The following is a 20,208-nucleotide window of genomic DNA, read 5'->3' as shown; positions in this document are numbered from 1 at the left end:
AGATATGTACAGGGATAGTTGCATGTTATCCTACTTTACTTATTGTATAAAGGACTATTCTGTGACTGTCTCAAGGAGCAGAGATGTTTCCAAGGATAGTTGCATATTATCCTACTTTACCATGTGTATAAAGGACTATTCTGTGACTGTCTCAAGAAGCAGAGATATTTCCAGGGATAGTTACATATTATCCTACTTTACCATGTGTATAAAGGACTATTCTGTGACTGCCTCATGGAGCAGAGATATTTCCATATTCTTGCAATCCTCTTTGTAAGTGCTCAGTTACAGAGATCATGTGAATTGTAGGAGCAGCTATCGGGGAGATTAGCTTCTACTCGGAAATGGCCAAAATTAGGTGCTGTGTTTTTCTGTAGGTTCTTTATCATGTTTGCTGACCGTGCCTTGTATTTTATTTTTAGTTTTAATATAAAGTTGATTTTAGTTTTAAATTTACGTTAATTTCATTGTTATCAATCTGCAAGACAATTGTGTATAGTAAATTAAATAGCACTTAGTTTTGTTTATCAAATTTGTTTCTTCTTTTCTGTATTTGTTGTCATATTAACATTCCATCCAACCAAATATTCAAACCTCTCACTATTTGGGGGGCAGTTTACCTTCGTACTAATATCAACTAAACTTGGAATACCACAACAAAAACTTGTACCTGTAAAATTTCAATTATCTTCAGTTTTGTGTCCATTACAAGAGTGTCTTCAGAGCCTGTTATAGATGCTTTCTTTCGTATTGTTGCTGCCATTTCCTCACTTATCCCTGCAGTGCTCAACACCATGTTGGTCATTACAGCTCCCATTCCTCTAATAGATTTGGCTACTCCCCTGCAAGCTATCAACAAGTCTTGAAATTACAAAAACTGTCTTTTGAAACTAACTTACACATTTTGGAAAAGGGTTTAAACTTCTAATTAACCATCTTTTAAATGACTCTTCTCTACCCACACTTAAAAGTATATTATAATACAGGTACTTCGTTTAAAGAACTTGTGAATTATGATAGAACATGTCATAATTAAAATATACATACACAAACAGATGAATATAAAGAAAACCCCAAATGTAAAACGATTATGTCTTAAAAACTTAAAATCACCAGTGGCACAAAGAGAATTGCACCTTTAATTCAGGAAAGAATGAACACAGTGCATGGTATTTCAAAAACTGCCGCAGGTGGTTTTCAATATGCTTTCCATCACTCTCAATCAGCCTATCCCTAAATAAGGGTACTGAAAGTGTTGTTTGTTTTAGACAACGTGTGTTTATCCTCAGATTATCCTGAACAATAACATGCATTTTATTCCAATCAACAATCTTGTATTATTAAAATAGAGAATCATAAAATAAATAAAAGCAGTTTGACTCGCAAGAAAAATGATTTAAGTATGCAGTAAAATATAGTTTTTATTACACCCTGTACAATGTCCAAACTTTCCTGAATAAAACTTATGACTGTCAATGTGTCTTTCGTAAAATTTTGTTCCCCTGCCGTGTGTGTCCTTTAAAATATAAACATTTCAAACTTGGAGTTTTCTTTATATTTACTCTTTATACTAAGCATGAGAAATTAAAATTATCAAGTTAGTTTTAAGGGTCTCAGTTGCACGAAACAGTAATGAGAATTACTTAGAGAATTAAGAAAGAAAAGCAGAATTTGAATTCACATTTGAGATGACCAAAGTAAAAACTCTACCAGAGCAGTATAATTTTTTCCCCCTTATAAATCTTAACCATTTTCACCCAGTACAATGTTAAACAATCATTCATCCATGGGCGTCTGCAGAAATGATTCTATGAAGGAGCAAAATAGTGTGAAATTGTGAATTGAATAAAAAAAGTCTTATATATATATGTTGAATGAATAAAGTAAGAATTATGTTTCTCATTTTCCAGGGGGCCAACATGCTACCAATGGTGAAAACTCCTAAAAAACATAAAAATAGGAAAGAAGTGGTAAGAATTATGGTAGTGAAAACAAAGGTAAAAAAAAGAAAGGAAACCAGTATAATATAATCTGTAATTGTTTTTAAAATTCATATATCATTGTACAAGTTTTAGAATGTCATGAAGGCATGCTGTGAAATTTATCTTGGATCCTGCATTTTTAAATGAATCTTTTCTTTTAAAAGAAGCAACATAAGAAAGCTCTAATGATATACAAGATACAGAGTGGATGGTCCTGCTGCTACTACTAAACTACTTTATACATTCATCAATTTATAACACCTTAATTTTACACAAGAGGTGAACTGTTTAGGTGCAATTTATGTAATGCTGTTGTTAAGTAATGTGCAATAACATGTATATGTACTTTGTCTCTCACACACACACATTATTTACAATAAGAGTCAGTTATGTTTCAAATCTTTTTTCAGAGAGTGAAGAAGGATACTGTGAGCAGCTCAAAGCTTCTTTACGTAACAAAACAGAAATAAATGTGATGTATATTCTTGTATGTTACATTTTTTTGTTAAAGGTTTGCTAACTCACATGTAGAGTAATATATGTAGAGAAAGATTTATTGTAACAATACATGAATTTATCTAGGACCTGACCAAGTAAAAATGCATTATCAGCATTAAAGTAAAACTAAAAAAAGAACTTTAACTCTGCAAAGTATTTGAAATAACTAAAATGGTCCATTTTTTTACCATCAATATCCTGTGTAGGCAACCTGCCATTCAGAACAGAGGAATCAGGAACACAATCCAAAATACTCAGTAGTGTTTTAGTGAGTCGAAGCAAATCACTGAAACTGTAGAACCCAAAGTAAATCAGTTCACGTGCCAGTTTCACAACCTGAAAGAATTAATATAAATGATTTAAAAATAACAACAGTAAAACACTGTCTACAGAGAGAAAGAAATATGTGCAACAAGTGTTCTTAATCTGCCTTCTCATATGAACTCAACTTTAAGTATCACATAGTCTTATGACTACAAAATTATTATTTTCAATAACCATTTGAATAAATATGGGAAATTGATTCTTTTGAGGTTGAATTGATGTTTCCAAATATCAAAACATTAAGAACTAAGAACAGAGATATGGCTATATAATCCACACAGATTTCTGATAAACAGTGGGCTAACTGTGCAATATTCCACTGCAGAATAACACAGGCTGAACATTTTACAATATTTCAGCTATGTCTTGAAAACAATTTCTAGAACTATATATGAAAAAATACTCCTACCAGAACACTATAAAATATGAGTGTGACGAAAGGGACTAAAAGTGTTAAGGTTGCAAATGATGCAAAATGTTACGTGACTGTCAATACAATAGAAAGATATTTAAATATACAAAATTAAAAAGTTACAGGGGTAACATTTAAAAAATTGAACTTAAGTATCAACAGGAAAATATATACCAAAAGTTTATATAAGATCTGACCTTATCAAAAAAAGTGGGTCAAATTTTCACATAAAACCCAAATTAAATTATTATTACAAGCAGGATAGGTATCTTTTCTTAAATATGTCCATAAACTGACTTTTAGATTACAAAAGAAACTTATGTATAGGGTTTAGATGTTTTTGTAAGTTGTATAACTTTTTAAAATGGCTTTTAGAAACAAATTACAGTTATTCTACACCTGAACAGCACCTTAAGAGCAGAGGCTTTTCTAATTTCGACTGCTAACTAGAAGAAGGGCAAACAGTCAGCAGCACCTTCCTACTATACAGTTACTTTTAACAAACAGCAAGATTGATTGTCACAATTATTATGCCCAGCTGAAAGTGCAGAGTGTATTCAGTGGCATATAGTAGTTCAAAGCTTGGACCTCCTAATCCACAGAGCATGACAAGGCCATGCTTGGTCACTTTGAAATTAACAGATAAAGATTTGTTGTATCACAGAGTGAAACACAAAACTGGGACATCTAATATCAAACTGGGTATAAAAATCAAGAGATAAATTTCCTCAAATATAACAAACTTAAGATCAAACTCCAAAAAGAAAAGTTATTTGTATACAACTTCCTGTGCCTTTTCTTCCTTAAAAAAAAATTGGAATTAAACATATATCCTTGCTCAAAAATCTATTTAACAGTTTTTCATGTTAGCTCTTTTCCTCCTAAAAAATTTTATGCTGCACAAGCTATAGAATTTGAATAATAACCAGATTATGTGCAAAACTGTAGTCAAGTAATTTAGAAAAAAAAAAGCTATTTATATTTCACTAAAAATTCCTACAGACCATAAGCATACATCACTCTTAAGGGTTTCTAATGCTTCATTTATGTCACGATTCAGTTTGACATTTATTTCATGTTTAAAGATTTAATTTTCTACTGACATTATTCATGAACAAAACAAAGATTTCTTACCTTACTCGCAATCAATTTCTTTCTTTGGATCATGAACATATATTTTTTAGGAAGATCTTGTTGGATGTTTAACTACCAATATTTCATTAGATATTCTCTTTCTTGGGAATTTAATTATAAACTTGTAGGCTTTATAAAATTCTAGTAGTTTCAAGATACTTTACAATTATTGTTGCATTTGGAACATAATAATCACATATTTGTAATCAAACAATTTTAGGAGATCCCAGATATGTAATAAATGCAGGTCAAACAACTTGAGTAGCCTTTTTCTTTGAAAACAAGTTCAGACAATAACTATAAGAGAACCTATCAACCAAGGATTTTGTTAGTTTGTATCAGAATTTGATTATGATGATTCTGAGTTGGAAAGTTTGCAGATCTACATATATACAAACAATGATAATGATGTCCAAGTTTTGCCATGTTTTTAGGCCCATTAAATTCCTTCACCTTTTTTGATAACTCTTGTTTGTTTTCTATCACTTTCTTTTTACTTGTTTCCTATAGGTTGAGTTTTACAGTTTTTGCTACTTTTTTTATGATTTTTTAAAAATCTGAACATGAAGATGTATGATAAATCCCTAATGATTGAATGATTCAGATTGCTAAGAAATGTCATAAAATTAGAAGAACTGGGAAAATGAAGAATCCAGTGAACAAGTATACTACTTAAACAATAAATATAATTACATTCTTGAGGATAGAAAACTTGATTTAAATTATTTCTCTGCCACAATAATAGAAATCACCTCTACTTTCATTTGATTCATCACTTCTAAATGTGACTTGTCTTCTTTACTTTCACCTGTATCACATAACAAGTTCCACTGGTTGAAAATCACTGTCACTGAATTAGCCGGTTAATACAACCCGAGTTTCAAAAAAATGCTTAGAAATGAATGGAATACGTAATCAAATTACCTCAAATGTCAGTTTGTTTTGTTCCTTGTCAGCAAATGACCACATGTGGCCAACAACGTTACACAGGTAATCCTCCACAAATGTGATGGTTGGGGTGAACCTCCGCCAAACAGCTTCCCTGTTTAGATCTGGTTGTTTGTTTGCATCATAGCTACAATAAAGAGAAAATCACATATTGTTGTTTAATATTTCTTACTATTTGTATACAGGCTTGTTACAGCAGTGCAACACTTCTGACAAATACACCCCAAAACTGTATTAACACAAAATCATCTAGAATGAGCTCCTCAACAAGTACCTCGAAGATTAGAAAAGCATTAATCAATATTCTAAGGATAACAGTAAAAAAAATATTTGGGTTCATAATATTAACATAAATCGATTCTATAACTTTCATAAGTTAAGTAGTTTCTTGTATTGTGTCATTGAACCAAAACATTGTCCTACTCATAATAACTTGAAGACAAATTGTATTCTAATGTTCAGCCACTGAAATACAAAACAATCTAGCTTGTATGGTATATTTCAATTGACATGAAAATAAGCATTTTTTTTAGATTGTTTAGGCAGAGTATTCATGATGAAACTCAGTTGAATGGATGGCAACTGCCTGTTGTAGAAACACAAGTGTAGAGGATGACATTTTGAAAGTCTTCCACCTTTCATCTTCAGGTCAGTGTATGTATGGTTTAGTCGGTCTTTATAGTATTCTGGTGGATTGTGGAGAGCGTGTTATGACTGGTTGATTTATCCATGTTTCTGATTGGTGGAGAGACTTCCTGTAGATTCAACCAATGGTAGCTACAGGTTACTCACCTCTAATCCGGAATCTCTGTTTAGTGAAGGTTTTATTGTGTTAATGTAAAATGATTCTTTAATTTTTCTTGTCTTCCAAAATTTGTTTGTGTTAATGATTCTAGTTTATCCCCAGTTAATTTTGTGTCCAGTTGACATGGTGTGTTCTGCAATGGCTGAATTTTGTATTTTCACAAGTCTTTTACTGTCTTTATGTTCTTTTATTCTTGTCATGAGTCTTCTTCCAATTTTCCCAATGTATGTTTTGTTGCAGGAACACAGAATTTCATAAATGACATTTTTGTGTTTCTCATTTCTGTTTGTTTTTCACCAGAATAGATCTTAATGTCTTGTAGAAACTACCAATTAGAAACACAAAAACATCATTTAAGAAATTCCATGTTCCTGCAACAAAACATACATTGAAGAAACAGGAAGACAATGTATGTTTGATACTTTTCACTATGATATAGGTCCAGCTTATCTCTCTTTGGTTAACTTGTGTTCAGGGTTACTGATGAGGAGTGGAATTCTCTGAAACTAGTATAACCCTATAACAAATGCTGATCAAAGTGTAGATTGAATTGGACCTCCCTTGAACTTAGACTTCCAAATTAAACAATTTTTGGAATATTAAGTTTATTTATAAGATGTAATTATGTGTAAATGATAAGTGCTTATTTTATCCCATGAATATAAATCAATCCAGAATTACAGGATGTAAAATATTTTATGTTATCTTGTTTACTAGGTGCTTTAAGGGTTTTATGGTCTTCACAATTGGTTGTCAAATCCAAGCACAGATTTTAAACTTTTTTCACCATATGATTTTATACTTTCCTCTGTAATCAAAATCATAACTGTTTTATCTAAAACAAATATATTGTTAATTCTTTTGTATATTGCAACTTTAATTTCAACACACTGAAATACTTGCTTATCACAAAGCATAGTTGTATATTTAACTTAATTCTTAAACCATGAGGTAACAATACGCATATTTCCAATGGTGTTTTAATTATTGCCTATTGCTCAGATGTATGGCAGATGAGTCCCTGCCGTTTGACCTGCGTGCAGCCTTTGCTCGTCTCATGCTTCACATGCATGTTGATCGTGATCCTCAGGAACAGATTACTCCGGTGAAGTACGCACGGCTGTGGTCAGACATTCCTCGTAAATTGTCAATTCAGGAGTAAGTATCATAAGTATTAGGTTAATATGTAATCTGTTCAAAGTTAGGAGCTACATTTTACAAGTTTTGTTTCATCTGAAGTATTGTATGATAATTTTTTGTTTTTAACCTTTCTCAGGAAAATAATTCACAGTGTTATTAAATCAGAACAATGGTTACTACATTATCATAAAAGTGGTTTAAAATATAACTATAAAACATCTTTTTTCTTAATGGAATATTATGATTTTGCCATTTATACAAAAATCTGTTAGTTGAGAAAAAGCTTGTAATGTAGCAGTAGGCAATAATTAAAACACCATTGGAAATATGCAGCAGTAGGCAATAATTAAAACACCATTGAAAATATGCATATAATTTAAAATAAAAGTCAACAATGATCCTAATACAAGAACTATCTATTCCTTAACAGACATATATATACATGATAATGATTTGAGCTCCCACAATACATTGTTTATAATTCTACTTTAAAGCCACCATTTTGGTTCACAAACACATAATGAGTTCAACATCAAATGAGATTACTTAAATCCAAATAAAAAATAAATTCCAATTTTTATTTGAGATCTAAATCAATAAACATTTGTTATTAAGATAATGATAAGTATAGACAGTAGGTGCCAAGATAAATTATAAAGTGCAATATTTAGATTTTTTTTTCACTGAGATTTATTATTCAAACACATTATTACATCTTCAAAAAAATTAAATTAAATTCGTTTTAGTCTAGTAAAATATCTTTCTGTGGCTTTCAGATCTATGGTACATCTTTTGATTTAACTATACACTAAAATAAACTGTATTTTAAAGTATGTTTTAGATTCACATATTTTATTATTACACTTGTTCTCTAAGGACCAGAAATGAATAATAAAGGAAAAAAGTAAACAACTCACTTTTGGATTAAATCAATATGTAAATGAGCTGACAAGTTGTTTATAGCTAGATACTGTCTATCAAGACACATTCCAGAGAACAGATCCAGCTGATGTCTTAAAAACAAGAAAAAAGCAGTTGTTAACACAAAAGCACAAAATACATTTTTACTTATAATGTATGAGAACCATATAAGAAACAAAAAATACTGTCCAGAACTTCCTAACATTTGTAATTTTTATCAATTACCATTTAATTCAAAGATTGTAAAATAAATTTTTATATAGCAATTACTACTATGAATAATCTAAAGATTTATAACTGCTTATTTTGTAAATTATTGGTTCTCTAAGAATTTCTGTAGCAATTAATACCCTGTGTGAGTCAGGTTTGAATTGAAATACTACAATCATTACATTAGGTCTTATGGTTATATGTTTCAAGAAGTAATTGCCCTAACCTGTAGTAATCCAAAATACTTTTGTCATCTTTGTTTCCATCAGTAACTCCGGCAGCCAACTCTCTGATGCTCCTGCTTTCATTCTCATTGTCCCAAAACAATACTACATTCTCTTCTTCCTCAAGAGTAATCAATGAATCGACATGGCCATCAGAGCTTGGAATATTCACTTCCACTTCCATCTGTGTCCTCACCATCCTAAATATAGTTTATATGATTTCAATATTACGAAGATTATATAATACTTTTTCATAATAAATTTTTATAAACTTCAGAACCATATATATGTGTGCACTACATAACAACAGTCTGATAAAATGGTTGTTTAAAACACTTTCATAATTTTTATAATTAGTTATACCTGAACACAGTTATGATAGGTGAACACAAAATGCTGAATTATTTTTTTCTGAAACGTATGTCAGTTTAATACCAGAAAGTTTAGATTTAAAAGATATTGAGAAAATACTATACATGTTTTAAAACAATTTTCAAAGTTCGTACTACTCTTACCTGGTCTGGATAAGAATATCAGAGTTTTTGGGACTTAGCACTGACTTACAGATGAGTTCCTGTGTGACTGGAATAGCTACTTTTTTGGATATACACAGATCCGACAGATAATCCAAAAATCTGCGAAAATAAATAATGCAGAATATTTACTAACCTCCACAAATATTAATTATTTAATTGTATTAAATACACTTAATTATCAACACACAGTGCTTTCATTTGCTCAGAATCTAGCCAAGCCAGAACAGAACACATTTAAAAATCCAAGTTTTTCAGAGTCATATGATACTGTACTAAAACTCACAACTTACTTTATTTTCTTCGTTATATTTCGCTTACTCGGTTTAACTTTATAATAACCTTCCATTCATTGAGCTGATATAACTAAATGAATAAAAAATTGATTGGTGTGTAATTTGTCAAAAAAATAGCTTACAATTTTTATAGACTGCCAGATGGACTGGTTCACAGAATTTCATTTTTCAGAATAATGTAAACAATTAAATAACAAAAAACTAAAGTAATATGTTATGAATCACACACACACACACACAACTGAAAATAACACAAGTTAATGAGAATAGGTCAGGCTGAAAAAATCTGGAGGTAATGGCAAGCACAGCTATGCCCTTGGTCCACCATAATCTGAGAGAAGGATCAAGGATGGTACAAAATGGGTTATTTTTAAAGGAAACCTAGTGCTTTTTAACTTATTATTTAGATGTTCATGCAGAATTAACATTAAAATTACTGCTTCAGTATTGTGTATCCCCTATATTTGTGCACTAATAATAGTAGAAAAAATACTAACTTTTCACAACGGGACATTTAATTATTTCAAGGACAGTATTCTTTTGCTCTTGGGTTTCTCTGGATAAGGATTATTATTTTATAATGAACCTTTAATAAGCCCATTTAATTTGTGAGAATTTTCCTTCATTGACTTTCAGTACTATTTTCAACTCTAAAATAAATGCAGTAACAACAACATGTGTGTTAGTTCTAATATGGTGCCGATCTATTAAGCAGAGCCAAGCCTGTTTGTCATTGGTCAAGCGTACATTCAGACTCAGTGTTTACTTCCAGGATCGTAACAAAGGTTTGTCCATAGAATACGTGAGAGAATTTTGTGTTCAATCTCCAATTCAACTCTTTATATTGAAAATATTATCTCATCATATTTGTTTCAATTTAAAGAAGCATGTCTTAAAATGCGTGAAACAGCCGACTGGTGGAGAATTATCACCCCTGATTTAGACATGTTTCTGCTCATAACCAAAATTATAACACACCATGGAATTAAAAACTGTAGCATAATATGTCGCACAGACTGATTACACAACATTACAAGCATGAAGCTGTTGATATTTTTTTCTAATATTTTTTTAGAAATATACAAGCAGGTAGTAAATCTAATCAGATTTCAAAAGCAATTAAACAAAAAAGACAGTTAGAGCAGAAATTACAACTCCAGTTCAGATATTTAAACACATCATAGATAAAAAAAAATGACAAGAATTAAATACCTGCTTTCCTTATTCTTTCGCACCAAACTTACAAAAGTTTCAATTTCTGATGCTGTGATGTGTTTTTCTAAAAGTTTTCGATTACTATGTAACAAGGCTGTAATTGTGTCTTCAGCTAATACATCATATCCTATCTGTTTTTGCATAAAGCCAAACCAATTGGCAATATACTCCTGAAAGTAAAGAAGAAAATTAAACATTTTTATACAGTCTCTCACATAAGTTACAAAACACCTATTTATCTAACATAAATGTAAAACACAACTAAACCCATATTTATAACATCACACCGATCCTTACAAAGTAGATGTCGTACATAAATTCAAAGGTGTCTTATAATTTTATACAAGCTCAAAGTTGTTTTCTGTATATGGATTCAATTATGTTATTTTCTCTCAAGAAAAACAAATAATGGATTTAAAGTTATATTTTACACAGTGTATAACTATGCAAAGAAATACTTCTTTTACTACCAAGGATTTTTTTTATATTTTTTCAAATTACTCTCTGTCTAGTAGCAGTAAAATGTCTATCTTAAGCATATTAAACATGACAATGAAACAAATTATATTCAAGCAAAGACTTTTAATTACACTCTACTATGACATACATGTCCTTACTTTTTAAATTAACACTTTTGCTACAAGCATCTTTTTCTGTGTATGCACAAGGTTTTAGAGGGTTACATTCAAAATTTAACTGAAGTACTTTATTATCATGGTATACAAATAAACTTGGCATCAAAACGTAGCTAATAATCCAAATTTTAATATTATATAAGCTTTAAGTTCTTAATTTTATAAGGCAATATTTAAAAGAAACACAAGTTCTCAATTTCCCCTAGTATGCGAATTGTGACATTTGCTCTCTAAGTCTTCTCTCTTTTCTAATTTATTTACCACTGAGAGGTACAGAATTTAACTTAAATTACTTATTAAAATGTTGTCATCGCTCAGGCAAAGCCTAATTTATATAGCCTTCCATCTTATTAGTTTACCATAAACTAAAAAACCAGACCCACTTCCCATACCTACCTGTCACATCCTCTCTTTCACAAATTGCCAAGAATTCTGATGTTTAATGCTATATTGTTTATAACATATAGAAATCCAAAGTTTTAAACTATCAAATGACGTATTACATTACATTATTTCCTGTAAAGAAAATTGTCTATTTTGCTTCCAGTTCAAACTTTATTTCCATGGAAAACACATCGACAACCTCAGCTGAATTTTTAACAGCTCTTGTTGCATAGCTAGAAAGCCAGAAACATTATGATAGTTAAGGGACATTGTCTTATTTGCATGTTATTATTCTTTGTTCTTTGGTGCATTGTTTAATTAAGTACTAAATTATTTAGTGCAGTAGTTCCATTAGTATAAAAAAGTTTCATCGACAGTTGACAGCAAAAAATACCTACATAAGTAATTTATTTTTGGTTTTTCATGTGTATTCTTTATTATAATAAAAGTAACTAAAATGTAAAAAATATAAACTTTTAAGCTAGATAAGGTTGGGTTAGGTAAAATAAAGAATAATAATAATAAATTTTCACCAGGTACGCTCATGAGTAACTCTTGAGTAGCTCATCTCTTATGTAAATTAATAGTGTAACATTAACTACACATTCTTTAAGTGATTTACAACTTATGTGGCAGAAATATTAGTTAAGGCATGGTTCAAAGGTCAATAAAATTTAGGTATAAACAGATGTATAACAGTATGACTGCCTATACTTTTAACGGCTTTATACTAGTGTGGTACTTTCTGATCAGGTGGATGACAAATAATCACACTGTAAATTTTCATCATGTAAATTTAGTGTAATTCATTTTCACATGATAAAGGAGTGGCATTCCCACAGAACTTGCTTCTTATACCTTTTTCCATACTTTTTTTTCCAATATTATACATCTATATTAGTTCCAAAGCAAAATGCCAGATTTTATAGCTCATCTTCACATATCATCAAATTACTAACATTTACTTGTCACATTAATAAGGTCTCTTCACATCTGACATCCAATTATTCTTGAGTTTTCTGAATTATCCATATAATTCTGGTCATTTGGTAATTATCTAATAAACAGGCCTTAAGATAACAATTCCTTAGAATTTTCCTTTGTTATCAAGTTTTAGTTTTACAATGGATCACACTGAAACTTAAGATCAATAAGTCTACACAACCAACAAGCAACAAATTAATAAACAGTTAGGTGAACGTTATTTTAATAAACAGTTAGTGTGGCATTAATAAAAAAACACAATGAAAACTTTCATAAGTATGTCTACTCAATATATAAAAAAAAGACTGCAAGATGGTTTTCTTTTTTTGTTATATTACATCAGAATAAGACCAATAGTAATTTTTAATAAATCTTTCTTTACTTAGTCTATACGGGTTTCCAGTAAATCGATATAATAGCATTTCTACTACACACTGTATTATACACTGCAAAAGGCATTTTGCTCAATACAAGAGCTCATCAGATCAGCTTGGCATGGAATAAACAAAGCTTTGGGCAAAATACTATTTAAGTCAGTTGTTTTATAATATATTAATTAATATGTTATGTGACACCTCATGCTGACAAAGTGTGATCTATAGATCAGTATTTTTTGTTGTTGTTGCTTTGTATCAGAATGCCCGATTTTAGCTAAATAAAAATAAAGGCTTTCGTCTAGCCATTATAACTTACAGATATATTAGAAAATATTTCTTTATTGAATTAGCTTTTCTTATAACATAATTTATATTAATAAATCAAAAATTTTGATAAAAATCCCATACCCCCAACCCAATCTGTCAAAACCCAAGTTAAATTTTAGTTCAAAACAGATAAATAACTTTAATAAAATTCCAATTAAACTTACAACATCAACATGCATTTTTTCTCCTCAATATATTTAGAAAAAACTATAATAATGTATTTCTCTCTTTAACTAAATAAAATTCCCCTCAAGTAAAATCAATATTTAAGGCATTTACAATCATTGATGTTCAACACCCTACCTGGTTCTTTCTGTAATCTTGCTGTGAGAGACGCAAGATTCGGTAGCAGAGTCTACAAATATGTTTAAAAGGGGCATGTCGTGGATCCCCGAGTTCTTCAATACGGAGCATAGGACCATCTCCACAGTCGATAAATGGTGCTTGTAGAAGCTTAAAGAGCTAAAAAGGAAAAATATAATAGTATTAAAATAATTTTTAATAAAAAAAGGTGAAAAGGGAAAAATTATTTTATTCTTATGTAAAGATTTCGTTAGACATACATACTAGTATATAATGACATGTATAAGCTGAAAGGAAGATGTCCAAATTTAGCATTGAAAATATCTGAGGAAGGCAGACTGGTATTTAATCTAAATTATTACATACTTTATTTATTAGTTTAACCTCAGATGAATTTATAACACATCTGTAACTATCTAAAATCAACATACTTCACATGCTCTAGGACTGTCTCCTTAAAACAATGCCTCACATGGACTGTAACTTAGATCTCTCATTTGTCAACTTTTGACAAGCAACTATTTTAAACATTTTATCATAACCATCTAAGCTATAGCAAAACAATCTTCTTATGTATATTTAAAAAAAAAAAAGACTTCAGATTGTGCTTTTCTTTCCTTAATGACATTTAAAAAATATGAAGTAATAAAAGGGCAGATTCGAGCTGCATCAGTTTTGAACTGAATCCGTCTAACATTACAAAAGCACCGAATCCATCTGACACAAAGGTGGGCAACCCTTCAAAGAAGGAGAGCCATTTTTTGGTTTTTGTCTAAGACCAAAACATTTTGAGAAGGTCCCCCAGTTGAACAGCAGTAAGTCTTTGGATTTACAATGCTAAAATTAGGGGTTTAATTCCCCTCGGTGGATTATTATTATTTTGTTTTTTGTCTAGTTAAGCCTTCTAAGACATTTTAGGAGTTAGCTGGAATGTTAACAGCACAACTCTATTCTAAGTAAAAAATTGCAAATGTTGAGCTTAAAGTTTTAACACCCATTGTGCTTCAAAGATTCTCAACTTTTCTTCACAGTAAGAATAAAGACTGAGAGCCGTACAAATCTCTTTAAAGAGATGCTTGCAGCTTGCGAGCCACAGGTTGCCGACCCATTACAACATGCACTGCAACTGCCTAACATTACAAATGTATAATGTCCATTATTGTTATCAACACATTTCAAATAAAACCCTTAATGAAACTTGTATAAAATACAACAGAAGCATTAATATTCAGAGTATCTTTATTGAGGAATCTACTATGGTTTATCTCGTATTTGTGGAGTTCGACTAACTTGGAGAACATAAACCCACATCAGAATACAAGTCAAAATAAAACGAATGTCCATTCTCATCATGAGATACCCAATTGTACTGAATGCTTCCGGAAACATACAGTAATACTGCTAGAAACATTTGTTAAAAGTTTTAACAGGACAATATTGTATGCAATATTTTTTAGTGTGTTCTATACGCACTTCTTGTGAAAGAAAATAAATTACAAAAACACTCAGAAACTTCTTAACTCAGCCAAGATAAGCTAAATGGTCTAGTATTATGAAGAAACTAAAGATGACAAGTAGAAATGTTTCCAACAGTTATTACTGATAAAACATTTCAAAAAACAGTCACACAGCCAGATTCTACAAATAATAGAGTCGGTTCAGTCCAATCTTGAACATCATTAGCTAACAAGAGAGGTATAAACAAGTTAAACATATTGTGATGTTATTCTGTCAGTTGTGCCTAGGAGTTTCCTTTTATAAGTAAGCAAAAATTTAAAAAAAGGAAATAAAGATTTAAGGTGAATTAGTAGAAATGGTTTGTTTTTTAATTTTGCTCAAAGTACAGCATTTTTTGATGTACAGTAGTTTTCATTGACTGAATGGAATTGTTTTTTTTTTGTTTTTTGAATTTCGTGCAAAGCTACACGAGGGCTACCTGCACTAGCCGTCCCTAATTTAGCAGTGCAAGACTAGAGGGAATGCAGCTAGTCATCACCACCCACCACCAACTCTTGGGTTACTCTTTTACCAGCGAATAGTGGGATTGACTATCACATTATAACGCCCCCATGGCTGAAAGGGCGAGCATATTTGGTGGGACGGGGATTCGAACCTGCGACCCTCAGATTGCGAGTTGAGCGCCTTATCAACCTGGCCATGAGTAGAAATGGAAAAGTATGGAAGAACTAGATTAAAAATATGTGCATGGCAGAGGAGCCAAAGTTTATTACCTTATTACAGAATTACATTAAAAATTTATTTAAACAATTTATTAGCAATGTATGCTAATAATCTTTACATCCAAATGTAGTTAATAATTCAAATTTTAATATTATGTAAGCTTTAATTTCTTACTTTGAAAAAGAAATAAAAAGTTTTCAGTCTTCACTTCTATATGTCATGTGTTGTCCTTCTGCTCTGAATTCTCCATTTCATATTTTATTACTTCCTTTATATAGGATTCAGAGTGTCCAGGAATTAGATACACCAACTCTAAATATTGTCAGGCCAGAATTTGATATAAGAACCTCCAACCTTTTTTATTTTCTGAGATATTAATAATTTGTAACACCCCCCCCCCACCAAAGCTCCTCCCAATTCTTCATGTGTTGAAATCACTTGCATATTTACACTTACTTTTCAGTGGTGCATGTTTAAAGCCAGTAGAAAAGCCATTTTGTAAACTTTGCGATTATGATGGCTTTGTTAATCTCCTTTTGTAAAAAATGAAATTTTGTGAAATTTTTTAAACCTATTTATAGGTTAGTTACAAAGCCAGGAAAATTATAGTAGTTTGGGGAATCCTATTTTATTGTTTGAATTACTGTTTGTGTTTTAAAATGCATGAACTATTGTTTGGATGAACAATATAGTGCAGAAAAAGGTAGTCTTAGTGACGCATATTCTGGAGTACAAATAGGCCTATAAGCAATAATAAGTGATAAGTTTTTTGTTTTTATGTATATTTTTCATTTATTGATACACATTTTTAAACAAAAGTAGCTGATATGTAAAGATTTAAAGATTATTAGATTATACAAAAAGGTTTAAATGGAAAATAAATAAATAAAATTTTTTCATGATCACATCACAAGGAACCTACAAAAGAACATATATATATAGTTAGATGTCACATGATGTAACCTGAAATTATATTTACCCTAAGCTCTCCACACTCTAGCTGGTTGCTTTATTGTCTTTCACCTTAGTTAGTTCAAAAGAGCAATGAAATTTACTGAAAACATTTACGAAAGTGAAGATGCCTGAGACTTTTGAGGTAAAAAATTGTAATTTTTCTATTTTCACTACCGATGATTTACGTAAAGTTAGTGTTACGGTAGAGAAAATAACAGATAAAGTAAAAAGTTTTACATTAAAAAACTTTTGGTATTAATTTTGTTCTTAGAGATTATGCTAATAAAATATGAAACCTAGAAGATGAAAGAAAGTTTTTTTAATCTTAACATGAAAATCACCCTGCACTCCGGCTACTCATAGTCTGGGTCAAACTGACTCAATACACTCACAGACAAATATTTAGTAAAACACTTTATTAAAAATTTTGATTTTTTGTGTATGACACACTTGTAATGTTTATTTAACACATTTCATGAAGATACAGACATTAAATTTAGAATTACACTAGTATGGGCTCTATCCAATAGTTCGACATTGTGCACATAGGTTTAAAAATAGCTTGTTTGAATTTTTTTATTTTTTTATACCTTGTAGGCTGAACTAATTGAAAAAACAATACTAACGTAGAAATTTCAAACATTAGTAGAAGATAACAGAACTGTTCTAGCAGGTCATGAACAGATCAGATAAAAATAATACTTTTTTTGTCACTTCTCATTTGTTGATTTACTGTTCTAACAGTGATAAACAACCCTTTCCTTCCCCCTACATCACATTAAGTTACCATTATTAGAAAACACTGTTTAGGCAAATGAAGTACACAAGTTTAATTCAACATTTTAATTCTAGGTGGTATCTAAGAATGGTGCAAAAAAACTATCCAATGTAATTCAAAGTATGTTCCTCCTTATACCAGGGAATCTCTATATTAAATGTCAGCCACAGTATCAGTTAATTAGCCAAATTATAGTGTATTAAAATAATAAGTAATGGCTAGTAGCAACCAGTATCAACCCAACTCCGCACAAAGGCAAATACCGATTGTTACATTCAAGTTTTTGTTAGAAGTTAAGCATAAAGCTACACAATGGGTTATCTGTGTTCTGCTCACCACGGGTATCCGAAACCTGGTTTCTAGTGTGTTAAAAAAGCAGGCATACCACTGTGCCACTGGGGGGCAGTTAGATTTAATAGCTATCCATTGCAACAGATTTTTACAAAAATAGCTCTAAAAGTGCTATTTCCTATAATTATTCAATCATTCTCACTTTCATCCTGTAAATAAGAAATATTTGCAGGAAAAGTTCAGTGTACTCATAGTGCTTTTTAGTTCAAATAAGGTAGTGCTATGTGTTAGTTTCTCATTATCAAGTTACTAAATTTAAATCATCTTGTAGTTCATTTATTTTATACAAATACAGATTTCTAAAATTGATATAATACAAAGCAAAAATAATTTTGTAACTTGAGCAGTGGTTGCACAAATTAATCACACTGATTTATCCAAAATGGATAGGGTTACAATTACCTGTTCTTTTAGAGCTATTGTTAGAAACATGTTTCTTCTATTATTACTGATTAACTAATTATTTACTAATTCACAAACATTTTACGTTCCAAAATGTAATACTTCCTACCTAATTAACACAAACTTAAAAAAATAAAATTTTCAGATGTAAAAAAAAATTAGTCATAAATGTTTTCTAACACAAAAAAAGTACATACACACACACAAATTCTAACTTCTATGATCTTAAAAAAATCTAAATAAAGAGTTATGAAGACTTGCACAATTATTAATAACAAAAAACAAAAAAATGACATCACATGGTGCTCTATTTCCAATACCTGTTTCAGTATATTTTGTTCTCGGACAAGCTTCTGTCTCTCCCTATTTGGATGTGTTACAATTAAATCTAAAGGATCCTGCTTCTTAGGTTCATTCTCTTTACCAGCAATGAAATAGATCAATTCTTGAAGTAGCTGGGTGACAAATCTATCATATTAGAAAAATAATGCATTGTGGGTATGATATCATTTGAAGGATATAATTTTAATTTTGACCTCTGTGGACTCCGAGACTGAAAGAGAACTTCTTTCCTTACTCCAGTCTGAATAAACAGATAACTCAACATGCATTTAAAACATCGACCATTTAAAATATACATAGCATTACCATTATAGAGTGAGCAAGGTCCAGCTTATTTTCTACTACAAGATATTTTTAGTAGGAAATACCAGCATCTGAATGAGTCAAATATTACAAATGAGTATAACTCCTCTATTGTTTATTGCATATTTTCTAATCTTTATATGCAAATTCAAGCACAAACAAAACTTTTTAATAAAAAATGCCAATTCTAAACATGACTAGAATGCTTAAAAACAATTATGTTAAACTGAAATTAACCTATATTCATAGCTTAGATTGTTTAATATGTATTTCAATCACATACCTTCAGCCAGAGAGTATTACTAAAATTTCAGTTAATGGAACTGTGTACATCTTGATTTGTGCATTGAAATCTGTTTAAATTATGCCCATAGTTTTACAACTAATAGATAATGCATCACACACACTGCATTCCATATGAATATGGAGATATCGTATAAATAAACATAAAAATCATAATGTCATTACCACGAAAGTTAAATCTGACATTTTTCAATTTCAACATCATCTCATAACTTCTAAGCAGACTTCAAAAATTCAAAATTTCTTCAAATAATCAATTAACATCCTAACGTTTCAATGAACAGATTTCAAGACAGATTAGATAACTAAACCTTGTATATATTATTGCGATTAACTGAAACTAGGAACATTTTTGAATAACACATAAAACATTAGAAGGAAAATTTGTATAAAGAATAGCAAGCCAACAAATGTATGATTATACATTTTGCCATGAAATGACACGTGCATAAGTAGAACGTTACATGAACAATTTACTAAAAAAAGTACAGAGTACTCCAAGTGGGACCTCACCTAATTAATACATTATTAAACACTCTGATTTAAGGAGGTTTAAAACAATACTGATAATCACTTTTAAATTAATTAAAACATTTATGCATTGCTTATTCAAATGAGGTGAGCAATGTTTGACTGTAAATGAAAAGAAGTAGCTACAGTCTGTGCTTTTTTACCCATAAATCTTAAACTTTACTCCCAAATTGCGGACATTTAGAACAGATCTAACTCAGCTGCATTTAATATCTATGGGAAGTTACTATCTTACTATAATAGACATAATGTATATATATAATGCTTGGAGACGGCTTGAATGGGTAATGAAAAAACACTTTAAGTTTAACATAACAGCAAATGTACAACGTTTTGACAAGGTTTTGTCATCATCAGGTACAATTGTTTACACTGACACAGATATATATATATATATATATATACAGTATT

At 30.4% G+C, this 20,208-nt stretch overlaps 1 protein-coding gene across 1 annotated transcript in view; it reads right to left on the bottom strand.

Annotated features, from left to right (window-relative positions):
• The window catches only part of LOC106460236 (inositol 1,4,5-trisphosphate receptor type 1-like), a 109,320-nt gene that overhangs the window by 66,395 nt on the left and 22,717 nt on the right, over positions 1-20,208 (bottom strand). Inside the window, exons 13-21 of the mRNA XM_022386900.1 lie at positions 18,639-18,786; positions 13,653-13,811; positions 10,640-10,812; positions 9,114-9,233; positions 8,601-8,798; positions 8,161-8,256; positions 5,275-5,425; positions 2,669-2,816; positions 671-849 (exon numbers count right to left, since the gene is read on the bottom strand). Of these exons, the coding sequence (XP_022242608.1) occupies positions 671-849; positions 2,669-2,816; positions 5,275-5,425; positions 8,161-8,256; positions 8,601-8,798; positions 9,114-9,233; positions 10,640-10,812; positions 13,653-13,811; positions 18,639-18,786 (1,372 nt within the window). The remainder of the gene's footprint in view (positions 1-670; positions 850-2,668; positions 2,817-5,274; positions 5,426-8,160; positions 8,257-8,600; positions 8,799-9,113; positions 9,234-10,639; positions 10,813-13,652; positions 13,812-18,638; positions 18,787-20,208) is intronic.

Source organism: Limulus polyphemus, unplaced genomic scaffold (assembly GCF_000517525.1).
Source record: "Limulus polyphemus unplaced genomic scaffold, Limulus_polyphemus-2.1.2 Scaffold732, whole genome shotgun sequence".
Lineage (NCBI taxonomy): Eukaryota > Metazoa > Arthropoda > Merostomata > Xiphosura > Limulidae > Limulus > Limulus polyphemus.
This window is presented reverse-complemented; position numbering and strand designations above follow the sequence as displayed.